Source organism: Gadus morhua, chromosome 5 (genome assembly GCF_902167405.1).
Source record: "Gadus morhua chromosome 5, gadMor3.0, whole genome shotgun sequence".
In the NCBI taxonomy this organism is placed as follows: Eukaryota; Metazoa; Chordata; class Actinopteri; order Gadiformes; family Gadidae; genus Gadus; species Gadus morhua.
This window is the reverse complement of record NC_044052.1, coordinates 11,200,251-11,224,618: the sequence shown is the minus strand read 5'-3', so window position 1 is coordinate 11,224,618 and position 24,368 is coordinate 11,200,251. Positions and strand designations below refer to the sequence as shown.

General features: G+C 47.8%; 1 protein-coding gene across 3 annotated transcripts; it reads left to right on the top strand.

Moving 5' to 3' along the window:
* Window positions 1-691: 691 nt before the first annotated feature.
* On the top strand, window positions 692-24,054 carry LOC115543777 (G patch domain-containing protein 2-like). 3 transcript variants are annotated; one of them, XM_030356339.1, is made up of 11 exons: window positions 692-792; window positions 1,680-2,420; window positions 8,413-8,474; window positions 9,068-9,232; window positions 9,599-9,678; window positions 9,773-9,837; window positions 9,929-9,968; window positions 10,078-10,169; window positions 13,337-13,444; window positions 15,075-15,160; window positions 20,243-24,054. In XM_030356339.1, exons 2-11 carry the CDS (start codon window positions 1,687-1,689, stop codon window positions 20,422-20,424), a joined length of 1,614 nt encoding a protein of 537 aa, XP_030212199.1. In that variant the 5' UTR covers window positions 692-792; window positions 1,680-1,686; the 3' UTR covers window positions 20,425-24,054. The 3 variants fall into 3 exon arrangements, with proteins under 3 accessions (XP_030212199.1, XP_030212202.1, XP_030212200.1); XM_030356340.1 differs by lacking the exon at window positions 692-792 and adding an exon at window positions 817-1,170; XM_030356342.1 differs by lacking the exon at window positions 13,337-13,444.
* The last annotated feature ends 314 nt before the right edge of the window (window positions 24,055-24,368 follow it).

Below are 24,368 nucleotides of genomic sequence, written 5' to 3'. Positions count from 1 at the left end.
CCAGGCCAGGACAATGGTAGCAGGCCCAGGAGCCCAGCTTCCCCACAGGCCCGGTCCAGAGGAGGCTGGGGGCTGGGTACTGGGGGAGCCACTCAGCAGGCTGAAATATGGCGGCGCCAGATAAGGTGGAAGCAGCACAGAAAGGCCCCTCTCCCGTGGGCCAATGGGGAAATTTGCCGTTATTAAGAGAAAGATGAGAGATTAAATAGCTTTTGTACTCATTTTCAGTTTCATTTTTTTCTTATTTTGGCTTGCCTTCGTCTGGGAGATGAAAGAAGTGGTGAATTACTTTTTGCTTTATTCGACCACACATAGGCGCTCAGACAATCCTTTATTACCACGAGTAGCTAGACATCGTAAAACACGTAGCCTATTACTCCACTATTGTTTTAAGAGGTTTGGATAAAAAAGGCATTAAAACGCGTTGTACAATTTGGCACACATTAAACACGGCTTATCATTATGCATTGAGAAATTAATACAATGATTCTATAGGTTAACATAAAGGCTTGACTTCCAATTTAAACATTTCCTGGGGCTGAATAAGCCCACAGTCATCCAGGACGCCTTTGGCCATCAGTACACATGATATTCATAACTTAGTTAATTTAAAAATTATTTTTTATCAGTATTATATAAAATTATAGCTCTAACAGTGAACTCTGATACTTCCTGGTTGTTCGGGAGGAGAAATGACAGCTAGGCGGAAGTTACTTCATGTGTTGACATTGGACCGGAAGTACGTCTACATCTACAGCTGGGAAGAAAACAAAACAGTCCGAGCTGCGACTGGTGAGTGGATGCGGAACCCCTGTTTTTCTATCTATATCACCTCACATTATTTCCCGTATAGCGAGTGTTGTCGAATATTTAGTGTATTCCCTACGCTGTTAATCAACGTACGTCACCGAAACGTAGAATTCACGAACGTTACACGGGGTTGCAGTCACGCTCGTGCTGACATCACGTGTTGTCGTGTTATGTAACCGTCTGCTGCTCACAAGAGCATAACAAACCCCCTCGCGCCCGTCGTCCCGATTCACGTGCATTCAGCTGCGTCGTTTTATGCAGCGGTTTCCCTCTTAGGTCCGCAATGCTATGAATATGCAACGACTCGGACTCGGGACGACAACAAACGTCCGTCCATTGCAGTCATTTCCCCTTTATTACGTAAGCCAGTCCCTCACTCACTGTGCTCTGTCGTGTTTCCCCCCTAATATCTTCTCTACAGTATCCACTTCTGTGACACAGAAATTAGTCTAACAAAGGTTTTTGCTCTGTTATTGTGAAACGTTTATGAAGGTTTTTGAGTTTCTTTCCCGAGACACGATCACAATACACGTGTTACAGACTAACGCACTGACCCTTTCACCAAGAACGTAGGCTGCCAATGCAGTCATAACATGCTAGTTATTTTGCCCTTGATTACTGTGAGCGAGTGTAAATGTGATACTCTTCCTCCAATTTTTCCTATTGCGCACCAGTATGTCTGCTCTCTGGCATCATCTTCTTTGTTTCATTTCTTATGTATCACCAGTGCTATTGCTCTCTGTACTCCTCGCCTTTGTTTAGTTTCTGATACAGAACCAGTTAACCCAGTCTCTTGGCTCCTCTTCTTTGTCTAGCACCTTATAGAGAACAAGCATGTTTACTCCCTGGACTCCTGTTGTTTGTTTCAGTGGCGTGATGGATGAGCTGGTGCACGACCTGGTGTCTGCGCTGGAGCAGACCTCTGAGCAGAACAACCTAGGCCACTTGTGGAAGGAGATGGTTCTCAGCCCACTGCGCCGGCAACGCAGGCAGATCCGCCGCCGCAGGGACCGCAAGCGCCGCTGCAACCCCTCCCTGCACCTCCTGCAGCTCCGACGCTGCCTGAGCGCGGCCTCCGATTCCAGCCTGGACGAGGGCGCCAAGGACTGCAGGGGGAGCTCCACCCGAGCACCGTCCACCACCACCACCACCACCACCACCACCACGGCCTCCGTCTCCGCCGCCAACTACAGCGACTCTGACGACATGGTGGTGACCCACCGCTGGCACTCCTTCACCAGGGACCCGGTGCGGTCCAGACAGCACTCCTGGCCGGAGTCGGACTCCTTCACGGAGAACACCCCGGGACGTCCGCTCCGGAGGCGTCGGAAGGTGAAGCGCATGACCTCCGACGTGATGTTCCGGCTGCAGCGGACGCTGAAGGTGTCGGGCGTGGAGGGAGAGGCGGCGTTCAGGCACAGGTCATCGTCCAAGAAGAAGCAGCAGAGGCTCTCGGGGATGAAGAAGGGGGGGGCGGCCGGCTGGAGCCGGGCGAACGTGAACCTCCAGGCGGAGGGAGTGGGTCTTCTGGCCTCCGAATGCTGGAAGGATAAGATCATCCTGGAGGCCCAGGAGCAGCGAGACGCGTCGGATGAGAGCATGTCTGAAGGGTAAGGTCTTTACAGGCTGTAGGAAGGGAAAACAGCAGGCTCGGGAATGCGTGTAGGGAACTTTACATTTACCAGACATGCAAACGGCGCGCTTTTTGGCGCGAGTCGCTTTTTTATCATACATTTTGGATCAAAGGCCCGGCCTGACCCGGCCCGAGGATAGTGGTGGGAAATATCGGAGAAGGATATTGTACAGCAGGACGCAGGGTGCAAGTGCAGTTGGAAGTGGTCATCATGGCTAATATTAGAAGGCACGATTAAGGTGAATACAGTGAAGCATAACTTTCCACTGTCTGACTTTTTCAAAAAAAATTTGAAAAAAGGATGTGCTAAATGCACACTCTGCATTAAAGAAATTAATTATGCCAGCAGGGGTGTACATGCCCTGTATGCACACTGTAAGGCAGACATTCATCGGAGGAAAGTGACAACAACAATAAGTACACAAAGTGTTGCACAGCTTCTCCGAAACCCTCTTCCAGAAACCCCCTAAGCAGCAGATAAGATCAGGGACAGTGCCAGGCCTACACTGCCAGTACCTGTACCTGTGATCACATATCCAATGCAGAGGTGTGTTTTTGTGAAAATAAATTAACTTAGTTTAAAAAGTCACTTTAACTGAGTAACTAATATATTTTTTATCTTTCTAGGCATATAGCATATAGCATAGGCCTTCTCATGATAATAGGATATCATGCCGTCATATTTTTTCAGACTTCGGGTAGCTCTCTCTTTTTTTGTCATACATGTGTTTGCATCCCTGATTTACATTTAGGGCATTTGGCAGACGCTTTTATCAAAAGAAACTAACAATAAGTACAACATTATACAACGGGGGGCCTAAATCCAGCGATCTGATTGGTTCCTAACTATTGTATAATGAGCGTATACATAACTGCTATGACGCCCGATCATTTTGTGAAAGTATCACTCCGCGCCTTGAAGTGGAAACCGTTACAACCGTTCTCTCGGAGGGACGCTAAAGTATGTTGCATAGCGAGCGTCGTGCATTTTCAAGGCAGCCAGGAGGGACTACTTTTTTGTATTCTTTAATAAAACGGCTACTTTGACTTTCTTGGTTTCTTTTTAAATGTAGTGTTTCTATGACTTTTGTTTCGCCATAACAGTAACCGTTGTATAAAAGCAATAGATCACTTCAGTCAGTGGCATGTGCTCATTATACCACTGTGAAGGGGTCGCCGGCCCTCTGCTGCGCGTCGGGGCCGGACAACGCCCCTTAACAGTGGTATAATGAGCACATACCACAGCCTGCCGTGATCTATTGCTTAAATATATCGCTGTGGGTACAGTAAGGATGTTCATAGAACCAAGTGCCAATCACTAACAACTGCTAGGTATACAACAAAGATAGCGAGGATAAGATGCTACACAATGCCAAGTACCATTTTAAGTCCAAGGACGTACAACATACAATAAGAGCCACATTGATAGCTCAAATTAAATTATTATTATTATTATTAAAAAATGTAATCAAATTGTGACTTGATCTGTAGCGACACTTTATCACTTTTTCAACACGATTATAAAAAATACAACCCTTTATCTTACTAATTGTTTTACAATTTTGAAACAAAAAAGATGTCTACCTGTAAAAGCGCTACACCGTTAGATGTCTGAAAACGCTGTCTGAAACCTCCTTTCCCCCTCTGCATGGAAAGTTACTCAAGGCAGTTAAACCCATGATATAAAAGTCACGTGCATAACTAGTATCAGACAGTAGCAATTAAATAGGGTCGACATTTAGGATGATCTACACTGCCTGTCTTCATCTAGCCAGTTAACAATGTTCAGTGTGTCCTCATCTTAACCAAAAAATGTATGGCAATCATGCCACTCTGCTTTAAAGTATTGAGTTGACATTAAAAATGAATGATATCGTCCCTTTATCCCCGTCTCCAGTAGCGCTGGTGATCACCAGGGAGGGATCTTTGATACTTGTGCCTCGGGGCATCAGCCAGCTCATTATAACCTTTCCAGATATATTGTCACAAATAAATAAGTGACTTGCAGTGCTATTGATTGGCTTTGAAATGAATTTCCCACACAGGCTAGGTTAATTAAAGTGGTGCCTGTCCCCGAATCCCATAATGGTGTCTCCCATGTGTGCATTTGATTAATCAACTATAAATATTACTGAGTCTTTTGGCAGCAGGTGACACTGGAATACTGTGGAGTGCAAATACTTTAGCTGAGGACTGTGGACCCAAAGCATAAACGTCTCCTAGGGTTCTAGGAGACGTAGTACCGTATTAGGACGTATCGAGATACAGAATAAAGATGTCCATGAGCAGAATGTAAGGTAGAGTAGGTAAAACAGAGTCTGATAGCCCTTGATACAGTGGTATTCTTCTTGTGGCACCCCTTTAAGAAGTCTCCCATTGGCTGCCTACAGAAGGCCTGACATCCTTTGGCTTAATTTGTGCTGACCTCCATGGCCCCTTAACAGTGCTTGTTTTCTTACTTTATGGAAAAATCAATAGCCGTTCTGACAGAAAACAGCTCCGGAGAAGAAATAAATGGGAACACTGTGGCACGCTGTCAATCATTTCTCCCTTCTCACACGCCGCCCTCACTCGATGATGCTCAGTAGACTGCCACACTTTACTGAAGGCTGAACAGTCTGGCCTAATGCTTAAGCCCTCATCCAGCCAAAGGATATGGAGAAACGGGCTTGGGGGGGGGGGGGGGGGGTGATGAGTGGTTGACAGTGGTACAACAGCAACACGGAGAATCTAATAGCGCACAGCCCATTTGAAGTCGGGCTCAGTAGCTGTTGCTGAAAATGCCTTTTAACCACCGCAGATCTCTATTCATCCCATTAACCTTTTTGTATGATGCGTCTGGTCTTTTTAAAAACGTCCTCCTCGCCTCAAGGTCACCGCTCATATGTGCATATTGGGCAGGTTTTTTTTTCAGTTAGTTTTTTTTTTTTTTCTTTGCTTTAGCCACCCAAGTGGATGGCGAGCAGATGTTTGCTGCTCCAGCTGGCCCCCACATCCTTGATTAGACTTGCCCCGGCCGGCTGGCAGATAGTCCACCTGGCACACAGGATGGCCCGGGCAGAGCAGGCCTCACCTGTGGGCAGACGTCCTCCACGGCTCAGCCTCCGCCTCCAGCTGTGCGTTGTTACAGCGACGCTCCCTGCACAATCCCACCGCCGCCGAGAAAAACAAAAACAAAGGCTTTGTGTGTGATTTGCTCTCACGCCCGGCCCCGTCGCTTTGTAATTTCTATTTTGAAAAAAACTCTGAGGACTTTTTTGGTAAAGCTGTGCACCATTTGCTGAAGTTCATTTTCATAAATCTCTGAGACTAATCCAATTACTGGAGCTCGGGGAGGGTGGGATAACCTTATAATCAGACGCCCATAGAAGAGGGCATGGATTTGAGTTGGGGCGGCTTGTTTGAAGAGCCCACAGATCCATTGTTATCAGCACTTTGCTCCCCCCCCCCATCTCAGGCCTTTCTTTATTCCTCCGCAGAATGAGCCTGGGCTCAATAAATGGCGGCAGGCCCATAATCTCTGTGCAAACTGGTCTGCCTCTCCCAGGAGCTGGGGATTATATCCTAATGATTAGTGCTCATCTGGATACTTTGTTTTTCTTCACCTCGCTGCCTTGTGTAGAAACAATGCTGCCTCCTGGAAAATTGATTGGTTCTGCCCCTTAAAAAATAGAGGGACTGCAGTCTAGATCTAGTTTCTTGCCCTTGTCTTCCACCGCGGACATATGGCATATTAACTAATTAAGACGTAACAGAGATAGGTTGCCTTATTTTTCTGCGATTGGTGAAAGAATGGTTCTTCTGAAGGGCTTGTGGCTTATATCTGGGTAAGCTGTGAACACACATTGAAAGGATACCTTCTTAGGGAAGTAGCACAGCCAAACAAAAGTGTTGTTTGCCCGCTGTTCTTGTCAAAGGTCACTCTTGCAGGGCGAGAAGAGGTGTTTCTTTTTGGTTTCAAGAAAAATGGGTGCCTCAATTATTCATGGCATTAATTAGGGAGTACTTAATGGAAACGGTCTCCAATCGGCCCTGGGTAGCTTCCAGCGACACCACATTACACCGTTAATACAGATAAATACTTAATGGCTGTCTCTAATTAATTGTTTATACCTGTGATTCCTTTTCGAACTTCAGCTTGAATCACCCCCTGTAAGAAAAAGGAAAACAAAGCAACACGAAGCAAAGCAAAGCACAAACAGATCACTCAGTTAAACGGCAACAAAGGCAAAGGGGGAAGGTAATTCATGCCGTGCCTGTTGTGGTGCAAAGAGTCAACACCTCATCGGGAAAACGCCACAAAGTGTGCGGTTAACTTCCATCGCCGTGGCACTGCCTGCGTGCTCAAGTGGTTGAGTGATGGAGCGGACAGTCTGTGAAACGTAGCTGAGAGCCCGAGGGGTCCATTTCTGCTCGGTATAGATTTAGCTGGCTTGTGCCCTCTACGGAGGGAGTGCGGGGGGGCTGTGAGCAGCAGATGCAGGGGCTAAGTGTCCAGAGGTTGGGGACAGCTGAGCGGAAGCCTGGGGAATCAGGCTGGAGCAGGGGGCTGTTTTTGCTGAAGGGGTTGTCGTGGGGGGGATGGGGAGCGGGGGGGGGGTCCAGGACTCCTTATTACATCTTCCATATTCCCCAGAGAGGCCTGGTCCCTCACACATCTGCCTGTGCTGTATCTGAGGGGAGATGATTCAGGAACCATCTGGCTGGCATACCCTCCCGCCCCAGCCTGGTCTGATCCAGGCAGCGTCTGTGCGTCTTGACAATATGGCAAAGCACCTTATCAGCTCTGATATGACCCTGGCCACCTCTCCCTCCGCCGTAGCCAAGGTCAAAGCTGATCAACGCAAAGGAAAACGCAAAGCAGGCATCAGCACCACCCCGCCACCTAATGGAAAGAGCACCGCTCTCCAGATGGCTTTAATTTCTTTCGCCCGCCTCGTCCTCAAACGCCGTATATTTAGACCCGAAAAATTGTGGCTAGGATTTGTCCATGTGTCAATCAAATATATATTAAAAAAAAAAAAGCAAACTCGTCAAACCAATGGCACAAATTATTTAAACTTCCAAAAATGTTTAAATTAAGATGATATTTAAGACAAGCGTTTTAAAGGGAGTTGTATACATAATTAAACAAACTACCTCCCCACCCCCGTCTCGTATGACCTTCAATGACCGCATCTCCGGGCCCTCGTATCTGTGCTAAGACCAGAGCCAGGGAGACACCAGGGGGTCCGTCTGGAGTGGCAGAGGCCCCCACTGAGTGTTTTGTAGGGGGGGTCCGCCCGGGGTGTGTGGGGGGTCGGGAGCAGGGAGGGCCAGTGAAAGAGCAGTGCAGGAGCAGTGGCAGCAGCCTAACACAGCAGATGTTGTCCAGTTGTTGTGAGGATGCGCGTCTGGTGGGTTCCCCTTTTGTGTGTGTGTGTGTGTGTGTGTCTGTGGGGGGTGGGGTGGGGACCCCCAAAGGGAGGGGGGGGGGGGGGGTGAAACGGGCTACGCTCTCTGCTGTCATCCTCCACAACGCGGGCTCCAGTATATTGGAGCTGACAGCGGAGGATATTCAATTAGATTGTGCATGTCACTCAGCGGCCTGCGACTGCGCTGCGCCCGGCCTTTTGTGCTCTGCCGTCGCAGCCGGGGAGGAGCGGAGCAGCACTCTGTCTTTTTGTGTCGTTCTCCATTTACGTCGACCTCTACCTCTGCTCTTATGCGTTTGCTTTGTTTTTTTTTGCCCCCTTTCTAATTGAATGTTTCATGTTGAATGCTGACATTGTGGAGCCCTGTAGAGCTGTGTCTCACAGCGTTCGGTTACGTACGCCACACGGAAATGTCTGACCTCGAAGCCGAGACATTTGGAAATTGTACCGCAAACCAAATTCATTTGTAACCTTAGACAGTATAATGTAACATAACCTTTGTAATGTAACAATGCATGTTGGTTGTAATTGTTATTTCTCTGTCTTATTTTGCAGCGAAACCAGCAGTATATGCAGCAGTGACCCTGGCCTGTTCACCAACGATGAGGGGCGACAAGGTGCCTTATTATTTTAAATATTTTACCTTTCTATTTCTGTTTAAAGTCATCATTTCTTTCCCAGAATACGTTCTCAAAAAACACATGAAGTCATCTACTGTTTAGCGGCATTGCAGCGTTAGAAATGATGTCGTACCAATCAGCCTACATGTATTTCCAATGGTATTGTGTTGTAATGTAAATATGAGCTGTCTCGAATGTCAACTTTACTTCCATAAAAGTAACCCTGGAACAAGACTGGGTTGGCAGGGGGGGGGGGGGGGGGGGGGGGAGTTCCAATACAATGAGTTTCGGTTGCTGGGCGCCCAGGCGACTCTAATAAGACGTTGTCATGTCGTGCTAATGAGCGCTGAAGCCTTTGCTAATCTCATTAGCTGTGGTGGGGCCAGGCGGCCGCTGATTTAACAGTTGTCACTACACCTTGACTGTGAGAGGCATGGCTCCCTGCATGACTGACAGGCCCGAGCAGAGCATGCTGTCGGGGGAGGGCACTGCGGGCGGAAGACTCCAGCCAGCAGCGTTCAGCCCTGTCTGCCAGGGCGGATGAACATGTACACCCTGCCAAGTCATCCCGTCATCCCCTCTTGTGTCAGGTGACGACGAGCAGAGCGACTGGTTCTTCGAGGGCGACTGCGGCGCGGGGCCGAGTGTGGCGGGTCTGATGCCCGGCTGGGACTCGGACAGCTCTCTGGGCCTGGAGGGCGAGCGGCCCCCGTCCAGGCGCACGTTCCTGCAGCCTGCACGGCCCTCCCAGCGAGGTGGGGCTGGGTGTCCCACGCCCTCTCTCTCACCCTCTCACTCTCACGCTCTCTCACAATTCAAAAGAGCTTTATTGGCATGGAAAATAAACATTTACGTTGCCAAAGCACTTAAAAAAATGAAACAATGGAAAAACAGCAAAGTTCTATAAAAAGGTGCAACGTGAAATATAAACTACCAGTTAAAGTAGACAGTAGAGCGGGATTCAGTTAATTAAACTATCCTCGAATTTGGAGACCGAATCTCTCTCCCTCTCCCTCTCCCTCTCCCTCTCCCTCTCCCCCTCCCTCCCTCCTCCCCATACACACACACACACAGTGTTTAGAAGTGAGGGAGTGTATGGGTTCTAATGTACTGTGTTGCAGGGATCCAAGCTCGCCTCAACCAACTGCCAGGCGTTTCTGGCCGCTGCATCAGGAAGGGCTGCAGGCGGATCATCACCAAGGTAAAAGCGCAGGGAGGAGGCTGTTTTATCAACATGGGTAGACTGAGCACCGCTTGGGTTTAACATTCCCTTTACTTTGATTTGTAATTCACAGGGTAACAGCATGCCAATGTTTGTGGACAGAATGAAGCACTTGTCTCACAATCCTTATCAGAGAGAGTAAGAGACATTACCTTGTTTTGAAGATGAATTCACGATTCAGCGTTTCAATTTTAGAAGCTAAACTAACAACAGTTGCACCTCTTTGTAGTTTCCGGGCACTTTCCTATGGAAACCGAGAGCGCAGCCAGGTATCATACAATAATGTTCTTAGTTTATTTTTTTACATCCCAAATGTATTTATTCCCCCAAAGAATGGGATGAAGAATCCCTAAAAAACATTCTGTTTGCCTTTCCTAGTTAAACTCCCTGCGCTCGTTACCGGTGTACCCGATCGAGATGGGGCCAGGGAACTGTCACCATGGATGTTCCTCCTCAGTGTGCAGGAACAGGTGAGGGGTCCGCACACTCGTTCTCATGTTGTACCACTTCCTCCTTAAGGGCCTATCGGAGACACCTTTGTCACTATTCGATTCAAGCTCAATATATGGATAGAGAAATCGATGGCCAACTCACTTAAATGGTCTGTTACGGGCCAGTGCACGCTTTGAACTGGCCTGACCTATGTCAACGTTTGTTCCTCAGAGGAAGCGTGTGTGGGTGTTCATGGAACGACACAGGTACGCGGTAGAGGTGGGCGCTCGTGGTTCACAACCCCTCCTTTCAAGTCTCTACTTGACTGCTGCTTGAATGTCAAAGCCGGCCTTGGTTCTTAGGGTAGTCATGTGAGAGGTCCTAAAGTAGTCACAATCTCTCATGTTTCTGAGGATATATTTGAGGGGGGATTTTGACATTGTTGACTTTGATTCTCCCTACCTGTCAGAGGGGCGATCAAACGGGTATTGGTTTGTTAAGAAACCCGATCAGGATCTGGGGTATACATTTTGACACATTCAGGTGCACATGCAGTACATCCCTTATTTTATGTATGGATGGAGGTTTTATGTTTAAACTTGCTTTTAAAAGTGTAGAATTCATAAGCTCTTGTATTCACATGATATAAATCTACAGTACATGCACTGTTAGCAAACATTTCAATCATGAGTTATGTGAAGACTTGTCGTGTGCGCTGGCAGTGTGGCGTTCGCCGCATATTCAAAGATGGAATCCAATAGTTTCCAAGGTCACTAAACACTCGATCCCGATTCTATCTCTCCGGAACAGAGTTGCAAGGCTGATTCAAATCCCAGCATTTTTTTGTGCAACTGCAGAGGAATAAAACATTTAACAAAAGTTTATCCATAAGATGTCGGTCAAAGCCTTCCCCCGCTCCAAGTCATCCCGGAGAACTGTGGGCACGGCGCTGGGAGCCTCCGAGATGCCGTCAGTGCAGCCCCCCCCCCCCCCCCTCGGCCCCAAGACCGGGGGGCTCCCCCTATATTGTTTCCACTGTGCCTATTTATGGTGCATTTTTAATTTTGTTTCAAGCTCCCTTCCCTCGCTCACTCTCTTACTCGCTCTCTCCCTCGCTCTCTCTCTCTCTCCTGGGTGATTTCACAGGGCGCCCCACCGTTTCCTTGATGAGGGGCATCAACACAACGCCTCTGAAACCGAGCCCCCACTTCTTAGCCGCTTTCTTTTTCTAAACTGGCCCTTTCTTCTCCACCTGAAAGGTTCCTTCAGATTCCAGTCTGAGGCATTGTGAATACTAATTTCTCTCTATTAAAAAGCCCTCATATCCCTACCATGCTCTCATTTGAATGGCGGACTCGGGGGAGGCCTCTTAATTCCTTTATAGCGGGGATTCAAGACCCCTCACTTCAAAAAGTATAAATCATACTCCCAAATGAACCGGGGAGGGGAGGGGGGGAGGCGGGGGTTGACGAGAGAGAGCCTTCTGATGTGTCCCGTCGGACGGCTCCGTCTGAATCTATTTCCCTGAGCTGCTGAAAGCCAGCCTCCCGACGGGCTCTCTCCGTCTCTGTGACCCGGCACTGCATGCAGTGCACCCAGGAGCCCCGCCTCCTGCAGCCGTGTGGTCAAGTCCCTCTCTGAGGGAGACGCCACAGACGCACACACACGGTGACGGGCAGACACACACCTGTGAAGAGGCTCATGCGTGAGCGCCGAAGAGACACGGACACGTGTAGCGCGTTTAATTTATTGTGTGCGTTAACGATAGCATCTAAATCACACCCTGAGCGGTGATGGTGTTATTTTCTTGCTACAACTCTCTCACAGCAAATAAAAAATGGCCGCTGTCGATTCAATATGTTTTCATTTCTTTGGAAAAACGTATCCGCGTGATCGATTTTTTTTTTATTTTCTTATTTTCTCCCTATTTTTTCTGGTAGCACTTGAGCTTCCATACATCTGACTTTTCTTTATTGCCAAAAACCCTTCAGAGAAAAGTGTTTTCACTGTGGGCAAGGAGTACGCATTAATCTTGTATCGCAGCCGGTTTGAAATGATACTGTATTAATAAAAGCTGTCATCTCCTGTTTGGCGGGAGTTGACGGCAACAATCACAGATTTGATGTTAAGTGATAAAGGCTGCGCGGGCGCTGTGAGCTATTTATCCTGGGATGGGCACGTGAATAGACACAGCGCTTTGTGGGATTTGGCTATAATGCCGGCGGCCGGTGGACATGTTAAAATGCATAACTGCCTCCCCCTCGGAGCCCGCCAGCAGCAGCCTTTATCTATTGACGTATTTATTTCTAAATGACATTTGCACCGTGAGATAAATCATTGTCCCAGCTCCGCGCCCTGCCCTGTTTTCATTTTAATTGTGAGATCTCGGTGTCAGCGGTTAGTATATTGGTGTGAGTGGCCTATTGATTATTGATTTGCTGCTATTGATCACGCTCCCAGGGGACCCTAATCCTTTCTTATTCATTTGAATACCTCTATTAATCTTGAGATCCTGCTCTCACCTGCAGCGCCGTGTAACCTAATGAAAATAGATGGCGGTTTGGTAACCGAGGCAACCCGCTCCTCTTTTGATTTATTATTTTTAATTGATATATCTGCTTTTGGATGTGGCTGGCCTGGATTACAATTGACCCCGTGTCAGGGCCGTTTTACTCCCCACCCTGAGGGACCATGCTGGGTTTTTGAAGTGGCTGGTGTGACCTGAAAAATCCATCTTGCAGACATTTCTCCTCATTGTCCTTGCACCTGTGATGGTATTCTGCCCTCGATGCTGGATGCATTCTTTAGTTTTCGGTGTGGTTTTCTTTTGCTTCTGATGCTGCTGCTGCCCATCCCGTATTAATACTGCCACAATCATACAGACATATCAACAGATGTTTCAGACTCGTCCATGCAGTGAATCGAGAATAAATGGCAGATGATAAATAATGACAATACAAAAACATGGAGGATTAGTTTTTATGTTGCATAGGCTCAATTGGAATCCACTATCAAGCTTATAAAACCCTTTGGGTCCGAGCTAGAGATAAATGGTGGTGTTTTTCCTTGGCTAATGAGCCGGCTGATGGTATTCTAATGTTTGATTAGCACAGTGCTACGTTCCACAACCAAATTCTGGTCTCTCTCTCTCTCTCTCTCTCTCTCTCTCCCTCTCGCTCTCGCTCTCGCTCTCTCTCTCTCTCAGAGTGGCTGTGCCGCTGCAGTGGCCCCAGAGCACTGCGGCAGTCAGTGTTAGCGGGAGTTGCCAAGGCGGGACGACTCTCCCCCACACATTAAGACCAAATGCAGCAGGGTATTACTTTTAATACCGCGCCTAGTGAAATAATGCCACGTTTAAACACCATCGATTTTGGAATTAAAAAGTTAGTTTGCAGAGATTTACTGTGTGGAGTTCAGCGTCTGAGCTCTTTATCAGGGCTGCCCAAACGGCTGGTTATGTGCCTGTCGGACAGAGGCGCGATTGAGGGATCGATAGCCCTGTGATTTACTAACTGGAGTACAGGTAATCAATAAGTATAAAAGTAAATGAAATATGCATTACTAGGATTTTATTAGTGAGGGGTAACAAGGGGAGAATAACGGTCAGGCCATTTATTTTTATATCTATTGATTATACAACATAGTAGACTTCGCTCAGTGCTGGCCCCACCCAGGTCCTCAGAAGCTGCCGTGGCACGCTCCGCCCCGCCCTGTGATTTATGGCCCTCGGGGTCATGTGACACGCAGCCCTGTTAAAAAGGTTGCCCTGACAGGTCCCTATCTGAGCACACACGCGCGTACGTGTTTCGGTGTGATTTTTATGTAGCCAGCAGAGCAAGACGAGCTGTGTTGTGCTCACGAAAAGCTCCTGTTATGGCTGTTCTGTTTTATTTGCAGTCCGTCAAGAGCCTCTCCTCTCGCCAGTTAGCCTGCTGGTCATTGTTTTGATACACCATCTGATATCGCCTTGTGTTCTGCTAAACTGCTCAACAGTTTGTTCGACAGTGAACGCGGGGCAGAACATGCGTTCGCTGTGCCTCAGTTGTGTTGTGTTGTGTTGTGCCTTCCATCCCTCTCCTTTCTTTAAATATATATTCTGGAGTTCACTCACACAGACACTTAACCATATGCTCCCCCTGTCTGAGCTCCAGCTCCCCCCTCCTCCTCCTCCTCCGCCCTCCCCTCCAACCGTCCACACAGACAGACATAAATACACGGAGCAGTCGATCACATTGCCTCGCGCTACCCCCAGCCATGAAAGAGACCTTGACCTTAACTTTACATCTCAGTGGGCCGGGCTGTGTGAAGGCGCTGCGCGGGGGGGCGGGGGTCTCCTGACATGTGTGCGATGGAGCAGGTGTAATTTGTTTATGTGGGCACACGGATGACGTGGCCGCACAACAACAACAACACACTGGCGTTTGTGTGTCCTCTCCCTTCATACGCTGCCCTGTGTTTTAGTTTAGTCTTTTTTCCTTTTTAATCCTTTTTCATTTTGAAAAACGTTTTCTGTCGACGTGATGACAATATGCCCGGTACACCTCTAACGTTGTAACGTGTACGATGTGTGTATCTTTACATTTACATTTACATTTGGGGCATTTAGCAGCGGTTTTATCCAAAGCGACTTTCAATAAGTACATTTATCAGAAGGAGAAACAATATATCCCTGTCGGGACCGTAAGGATGTTCATAGAACCAAGTGCCACGTACCGATAATTGTAAGGTTAACCCAATCCCTGAATGCAACTTAGCTTGCTCGGATAAGTAATACACAACTAAGTACTTCGTGTTAAAAGACACTATGGTGTAAAGAGGAATTGGCTGTGACTGCCCTCTGTAATCACTGCATTTGCCAAAAGGGAAATGCATGAAGGGAGCGGTTAGGGCGGGGTTGACCAGCTTCATGACTAATATTTGCTGTGCTCTCCTCTATCCCCAAGGCAGACGAACGTGCACGTGGGACTGCTGTGCAGTAGGGACGTCAAGAGAAGGAGGAAGACCTCCAGCTTGTCCACCAGGATGTCAGGTACCAGTCCTCTACAGATACTACTCCACACGCTTCTGTCTGCTATTGTCTTTCCATATTAGACGTCCAGACGACGTCACAAAGTCCACTCAAATAGTTTCAGCCTATCCATTAGCAATTAAACCTTTTGGCAATATATTAATAATTCCAGACATGCTTATGTATTAATTGCCTTTTTCCATGTATTTATTTATTCATTTATGTATCCTTCCATCCGTTCAAACATTTAGAAACAGTCTGTAAACCTAGGTTGAAACTATATGCAGAGTCCCACGATTGTTATAGCACTGCCACCTCCTTGTTGACAGCCCTTGAGGATTAACAGTCTGCCTGGCTTACACGCACACACACACAAGACTCACATACACACACACACACACACACATGCATGAATAAACACTCGCACATGCACGCATGCACGCATACAAATGCACGCATACAGAAACACACACACACACGAACATTCACAGACACGCATGCATGCACGCACACACACCCATACACGCACACAAACACGCACGCACATACACACACACACACACATGCACACACACCCACCCACACGCATACACATGCACGCATGCACATGCTGCTGTCCTCACATGTGACGCAAAGCCAGAAGGAGGCGTGTGACGGGGAGTGGACGCCATTGGAAGTGGCACAGGAAACAGCCTCTGCTTTGTCCGTTCGGCGGGCGGAGGCTGCCTTTTTTCATTAGACTGATGGCCCGGGGCCTTGTGTCTTCGCCGGATTGAAATCTGAATTGGTTTGTCCACCTTCCTTCTCCCAGAGTCCCCTCTCCGCACGCATCGCCACCGCAACCGCTTCTGTGTGTCATTTAAATAACAAATGCCGCTGGTTCCCTGATTTAGTGAGGGGAGCCGGCCTCTGATTTATATTAATATCGCCGCACACTGCACTGTTCCGGGGGTCCATCATTCATTTGGATAAAAGAGGTGGAATTTAAAAACAGCCAATGCTTTGCTGGGATACAGATTGCATCCATTTATTGCACTGAGTGATGGAGGGGCCGGCAACTCTGTCCTTCACCTCCCCAGCGCTCTACCACTTCCCATAAAACTAAAAAAAGATTCACCCCTGGCCCTTAAAGACCCCTCATATCCCACGCACGCCGTTCGGAAACGAGGGTCCTCTCGGCTGCAAGGATTGGTAGCAAAAGGATCTCGTGGAATTAAGAATATAATTAACTGTTATTGGCTCTGTAATTAATAGATCAATTGTTTAAGAAAAAATTTAATGCATGAACAAAACCAATCTTAATTCAAGTGGAAACGCGCAGAAACACTGTCTTAACCCGGTATTCAATTTAATTTAAAGGCTCTGGTTTTTACTCACATTTCCCAACAGCGCGGTTGGGGTTTGTGTTCTTCTGCCTTTGGAGTTTAGTGCCCCCAGTCCACTCTGATTTATCATACACCGTGTATACCTATGGACGCTGTCCTGTGTGTAAGTCCGAGACACTTGGTAATTCACTTGGCGTTCACACCGACAGCCTTTTATTGTCTGCTTACACTGCTACATGCTTTTCATTATTGTACTCATAACTACAGGGGCCGTGTTATAAACCTCATCCATGTCGTTTGCGTTGTGTCCTTCACACTAGTGTGGTATCTTATGGTGCTCATGCCAGCAGGAGAGAACGTCCTTTTTTGTTCCCACACTCTTAACCAACGCGACACCCGACACTTGTTTGAGTTGAGTTCTCAACTGAGAAAGTGAGTTGTCGTGTGTGTGTGAGTGTGTGTGTGTGCGTGTGTGCGTGTGCGTTAGGGGTTGATTTGAAACTCTGCAATCAGGAGTGAAAATAGTCTGCGACCGGAGGTGTCTCCCAGAATTCCTTGGGGGATTGCTGAGGCGGTACCCAGCTGTTGCTTTTGTCTTCCTTCTTTAGCCTCTTAGCACTTCCCTCGCACTGCTGAACTAGCTGACAACGGAAAAAACATCAACAACGCCGGGGGGAAAAAACCAAACAAGACCAACTTATCAGGAAGGGTATCTGTTTGGATTAGATGACCATTCCACTTCTCAGCTTTAAATTGGCCATTTTCTGCTTTTCACACAAACATCAATCCAACGATGGAAACCCACAGCAGGTTTTCATCTGGTAGAGTTTAAACTATAGCATAGCTAGGATTATACTTTTTGTTTTAATAAGAGGTATATAATCAGTTGACGAGCATTGTAACCATTTATTAATGATTGATATAATTGGGTTAGTAGTATTCTTTAGCGATAACACTGAATTAAAGTCACCTGGACTCATCTTACCTGTACGCTAAACCCCCGTTCCTCAGATTATATTCCTGCTGTGTCTGTTAATAATAACTGAACTAGAACATGTTATTAATAAACACACGCCTGGAACTAGAATTCAAAGAGAACACAACCCATCCACCAGATCTAGATCGCCATCCATAAGGTCAACGGGATGATCATCCTCAGTCGGGAACCGACTAAAGCGAGATGCCCAGGGGGTAGCCAGGCTCTCTCCCCGGCTCTGCCAGCCTCCCTCTCCCTCGTTCTCCTCGTTCTCCTCCTCTTTGTGTCGGCGGCGCTGCCTGCCCGAGCGGGGGACGGTGGCGGCTTCGTTGGCGGCGGCGTGACGGATCACCTGTGTCGGAGCCCCCCCCCCCCCCCCCCCCCCCCCCCCCCCCCCCCCCGCTTGTTCCTGCCCGGCGGTCCGGCCCCCCCCCCTCATTAATGCCCAGGCTGGTGTGAGGGCCCCACGTGGCAGCGCAAGACAAATAACGCCACCTCTCAACCATCACTTCTGCTGACAGAAATGCAGCCCACCGCACTATTCTGCCCTCGCCTGGATCCGCTCACCCCCTTCTCCCGTCCTTCAAACAGGGCCCCCCTCTCTACCTTCTCCCCTCCTCCTCCTCCTGTGGCTGGCTGCTACCGCCTGCCAGGTGGGTGGGGGGGGGGGGCTTTCATGCTAGTGATGGCTGTCCCGCTGGGGGCTAAGGTGAGCCCCAGGTAGTAGACCGAGCCCCTGGATTCATTTTATAGCCACAGTTTGGCTTTCGTGTCTCAAAAACCCAAACAACATAAACAACAGAGAAAATACTGTTTGATTTATCACAAGTCATTTATTTGAGGTTTTATTGCCTTCCGAGTGTGTTTTCTGTTGCATCTCTTGGGGTCGATCTATCTGGCAGGATTTAGGGTTATTATTGGCTTAGTTGGTCAGGTGCTGTACTCGTGACTACAGTCTGGAATTAAAAACCCTCCCACAAAGGGCTGTGATTTGAGATTTCCGGTCGTCCACTAGGTGTGTGTGTGTGTGTGTGTGTGTGTGTGTGTGTGTGTGTGTGTGTGTGTGTGTGTGTGTGTGTGTGTGTGTGTGTGTGTGTGTGTGTGTGTGTGTGTGTGTGTGAGACCAGAGCGGGAGAGGAACACAAAGGCTAATCATTAAAGAGCCATTCAGCCCTGTTCATTTAAGTGTGGGAATCAGCAGGCCCATTACTGTCAATGTGTAATTAGCTGATTAATAAACGGAGGGGGGGATTCTCAAGGAAGGCCAGTAATGATTGTTTTTAGAGAGCATCACATGAGGGCTTATTAAGACGCTAAAATGGCTCCATTCAGCCACCCATTACCGGCCCCCAATAAACCAACGCCGTAACCCCTCCCGTGGACGGGAAATCTTTGCATCTTTAATGTCTTCATTGACCTTGGTGTTAAACAAATAAAACGCGGTCGATGGGGATATTTTGACCACAGGACGCAGTAATTCATGCGAGGGCAAGGGGCTGATAATTGCATTACAGTGTTTATATTTTTTTCAATATGCATACGCTTCCTCGCTGTTTTCACACGCTGCCTCTCAATGACCTTTATAGGGTAATGTTTATTTTTATTGACCCACATGTCCATCATCATCGTTATTAGTATGATAATGATCCATGACAGCAATCTGTGCTTTCTTGTGTCTTATTTCATGTTAACCGTCCATCATTGACACCTCTTGGAAAATATCATCATGTTCTCTCTGGTTCATATTTAATGTTAGATTAATAAATATACTCAGAAAATGTTGACCTTAACAATTAGCATAAATGTTAAAATAACGTGTGTGAATTTGAAAACACGCGGTCACTGCACACAGGCAATTGCCTGTTATTGGATGAAATCTGACATCTCCATTTCTCAATGGATTATGAAATTGGTATTTATCAGCAGGTTTAGAGTGGAGAACTGAAAGAGATTGTTGGGTGAAAACCTCACCTACAGTTAGTCATCATTCCCTCAAGAAATATTAATCTATTATCTTGGCCACCAGATCAGTTTGGGGATGAAGTCATCTGGAAAGAGGCACAAGCAGTTCTAATGGTTCAGGAGCGAGTGCACATGGCACTGAACACTGTAATGCCTAATCTTTCAGGACAGCCCAGAGCCTAAAGCTCCCTTCTCGTAGCCCGACCCTCTGCTTAGGGAAACGCTGAACCATGTCTTGTGTGACCGCCACAAATGTTCATTTAGCAGCACAAAGCAAAGAGAAACAACCAATAACAAATCAGGAAAGCGGACGCAATTGTGTTGTTGAGTTGTGGGGCATCTGTGTGATTGGAAATTCTGATATGAAGTTGTGTTTCAGAGGTATCCTAAACTCCCTTTTAGACAACATTGTATATGGAAACAATGAAAGGAAACACGTTTTTGGATCCGTATTGTGGCTTTGATACATGAAGTTATAAACCAAAGTCTCATTTTCCATGTTAGCTTTGGCTCAAACCTATTCTGCCAATGCTGCACCTCTCTGTCTTCTAACTGTGCTGATTGGCCTTTTTAATAACCGTGTCGTTAAGTCTTAAGGGGGCAAATTGGATTTGGCTCACTTGACCAAAACCTAATTTATTCTTAGCCTATTACAGGATTGTGCCAACGGTTTATTTCAATATTCATAAAACAGCCGCTCATCTCAATGATCATCGGTTTGAATTTCATTGCTATTGTGAAAATCCTTTGAAACTAAGTCAATCGTACAGGAATTAAATACCATTGTGTTATTAATTATTATTGTTATATGGCTGTTCCCTGTGCCCTCTTCCTGTACAGCGGACATCCTGTTCCATAGGGAGGAGCTAGGAGGAGAGGTGCAGGCAGCCATCCCACCACCAGAGGCTGAGGTGGCTGTGGAGGGCCCGGGGATGGGAGAGAGACCCGGGACCCCTGACCCACCGGACGTCCTCCCACCGCAGACCTCCTCTGACCCCCACGGGGAGCGGCTGGACATCTGAATAACTGGACGCTGAGAGGACCAGGGTATACGACACAAATAATTTAAACTGGAAAAGGCACTGTTCCGACATGTTCGATTGGGAGATAGAGGTGTGAAGCACCTTTTTTAAACAGACACCAAAAAAAAAAAAACTTTTATTTTTAAAGACATTATTGCACCATCTTCCCGGTCGTGACCAATAGATAGATCCAAGTTGTTTTTAGAGTTTCGTGTTTGAAGTAGCAGAAAATGTTAATGCAATCAAGGACCAGGTGAAGCCTTCCCTTCCCATTGCGTCCCTGTCCTCGAGCCTAGGCGCCGGGCTGGCTTGGAGGGGCCTCCTGATGACCCAGGCAGCCAGACACGGGGCTCCAAACTCCTACACACAGTCTGCAGGGCCCACCCGCTCCCACACAGACCCCCGCATTTATGTCCTCTTTAGTAGGAGCCTGCGTTTATCAGTGGGGCCACTGGGGGGGTGGAGGCTGGTGTAGGATGGCAGGGGTGTGTGTGTGTGTTGCTCTGCTCTACTTTACATCAGCCAGTGAGCGGGACCAACGGGGGCTGTGTGTGTAGCTACTTTAGCTCAGAGGTAGAAGAATCATCAAAAATGTTCCAGCGGTACCTCACGCTGCTGGGGGGGTTTTCGGGGGGAGCAGGGGGAGGCGGGGGAGGTGAAGCGAGGCTGCCACCGGTGGCGCCACACAAAGTACAGCCCTCCTATTAGCATGGATTTGAAAAAGCGACGCCGGCTACAAAGCACTCATTAGCACAACACAGAGTGTGTGCCCGCCGCCCTCCCAGGGCCAGCCTCTTGTTCTCTCCGCTTACCTTCCATATTCAAATGACGCACCTCCCGGCGTATTTACATTCACGGCTGACGGGGAGCGCCTTTGAACAGTCTGTTTTTTTTAAAAGCCTTGTTAAATCTGATGTTTTTTTTAGTGACAAAGCTGAGAGAGACATAGTGAGTCGGAAGCCGTGGTGGTACAGTCAGACACACGGCGTTCCCTTCGACTCCGGGGGTGAACGCAGCACCTGATAACTAGTGGATGATTGTCGCCTGGGTGGTGAGATGTAAAAAGGTCTGTCCTGGTTCCTTATGACCCATTGTAGTTGACCAGGGACTTGCCATAGTAGAACAGTACAACACATTGTGCACATTGCAACGCTGCATGTTCTGATCAACTCTGATTCCTCTGTGTTGTGCCGGTGATGACGCATTACAATCCATTACGCATCGCATCTGTTTTAAACGCCCGATTTAAATGCGTGTCTGACATCCGTCAGCCAGTATCAGATGTGTAGATTGCCGTGAGTTATTGTTCTGCGACCGTCCTTCTGCGGCAGCTTTATGTGATCCTGTTACCGCAGAATGACATTTATAAATGCTGTGTGTGCACACTCCCCCAAACGGACGGCTCTCACAGAACATCCTGCCACGGGAGTCGGCCCCGGCTAGGGACCCCACCCTCTGGCTGCCAAGTCCCAAGGGAAGCGAGGGTTCTAGGGTCCCAGGGACCCATGGGGCCAGGGGCCACCGCTCTCTATGTAGCACCGAGGCAGACATCCTGAGGGCCACCGCAATCGAGAGTAGTAGCACTTAACGCTTGTCATCGGAAAATATGATTTTCTACACGTGTATGAAGTTGCTATCCTGTATCTGCTCCGACTAAAGAAGGGTTGGCCGGTGGGGGTCGCTGATCTCTCGCCTCCGCCTGATCCGTCACTCCGGGTTTCAGGGCCAGGTCATTGACGGGGAGGAAGTCGGACCGCTTCAGATTGAGTTTTGTCAGTCGGTGGTAATTAGCAGTCACCCTGACGGCTCCTCAGCCACAACCAAACGCCCGACCCCAAACGAATTTCCAACGGCTGAACGGCGAAACGGGTTCCGCGTGCCGCTAGTCCATCGCCCCCCCCCCCCCCCCCCCGTTACAGTTAAGGAATCCGACGGGGGCCCGTAGCCCTCATACTTCATCCCAGGTAAAGATTACCTGTCAGACCCATGGGAGATGTATTGATCTGTTTTCCTTTTTCAGCCAGCAATCACCTGACAAAGGCAGCTAGGAGCCGAGTGAATGAGTGATGTCGCGGCCTGTCTCCTCACCCACTAGGCTGGGTGGGGGGCGGGGGGAGGGTGGGGGTGTGGCGGGGGTCTCCCAGTGTCCACAGATGGGTTAAGGGGAAAGCGCAGCAATGGATAATGTAGTCATAAACTCTGTTTGAACCTACTCTCTATGCAAGCAGGGTGGGCCCCCCCCCCCCTTTCCTCCGGGGGTCAGGGGGTCATGCGGGAATACGCATTTTTGTGCATTTTTTTTGTCTCTCTTTCTTGTCTGTCGAGTTTGTTCCGTGGTGTCGCAACTGATGCTGGGGACGCATGGAGAGGACAGTCTCTATGGTTCCTGCTGACAGATGAATGTGAGTCGGAACGGTTCAACGCGGCGTTACATTACAATAGTGATCTGGTGTGGTCCAAATAATGCTCTCTGTCCCTCTCCATCTCTCCCTCTCTCTCTTTCTCTCTCTGCCTGTCGCTCTCTCTCTCTCTCTCTGTACAAACAAGCCATGCATGGTATGTGGATTTCTGTCCGTATTTCAATGATTACAACTGTCGGTATTTCAATAATTACATTAATGAAAATATGCATATATACTCTAATTTATATTTTTCTCTGGGCAGCTATTGGTGTAGTAGTCATGTTTTTGCCTTGTTCGATGATATGTCAAGATGCTGAATTTGTCCATGAAGCCATGCATTTTTAATTATCGCGCCACAGTAAAAGAAACCATGCGCATAGGATTTATGATGTGCTGCATAATTAGATCACCCATTGAGCAATTTAGATTTGGGAACATAAAATTAATCAATTCATCTCGGTGATAGATATACGGCACCACATATATCTCTCAAAGTTTTAACCGTCATTTTTAATTTCATTAGATGGATTTAAATCCATCAGAACCCCCCCCCTCACCCCCCTGCATATCGGGGGTGCCTAGGCAGCTATCCTGTTTGATATGTAGGAAAAATAGCATCTTATCTCCTTGGCTGTTATCTTAATATTTAATAGTGGTGGAATCATGCCTAATTGCTTTGCAAATGATTTAAAGAGGATTAGTGCAGCCTTAGAATGCGGGCGTGGTGTCACTAGATGTGAGATAGACATTACAATAGTGGGAATTCGATCAGACCTGCAGTGCAGGGCTTAAGCAGCTGTTTTCCATCATGGACAGCCAAAGCCTCTGTGAACATACTGGCTTTACCGGGATGAAACCCGTGTTTTCTAAAGAGGCCGTGTAAACTCCTGGGAGCGCTCTGTTTCAATGTGGGTATTTTCTTTGTAGGATCTCTTTTTTTTTTAAAGATATTTTTTCATTTTATACATATTTTAATGTGAAATGTGTACATATATATGTCATGTCTACTTGCCTATACAATAGGTTCTGTGTTTATAATACCTTTGTGTGTCGTCAGTATTGACAGAAAGCCTACGGTATGCCTTTTGACATCCTCCTTATTCTAAATAAGGATTCTCTTAAACTCAATATATATATATATATCAACTTCAGTGTTCTTGTATTCTGTGACAAAAAATAATCCTTACATTTACAAGTAAAATCCTGTAATTTGGGGAATTCCCTTCACTATGTTTGCCTTGTTATTTTTTTACAGTTTATGTCTGGCTGTCGCCACAGCCAGACATAAACTGAAGACACCCACATGTGGGGGGTTTCAGGGGGGTGGGGGGGCGGTTCCAGATGATTGTGTGTGGCTGCTGTGCGGGGGGGCCGAGCTGGAGGGGTTGGTGGTGGAAACACTCCCTTCAACCTGTGGAGATTATCAATAGATCCCTGTGTTGTTAATCTTGTGGCCGGTGGTTGATGTTGTGGAAGGCGGCAGTCACTCGGAGGCGCGCGCCACATGTTGTGAGAGTTGGGGAGCAATTCTCTCGGCACCGC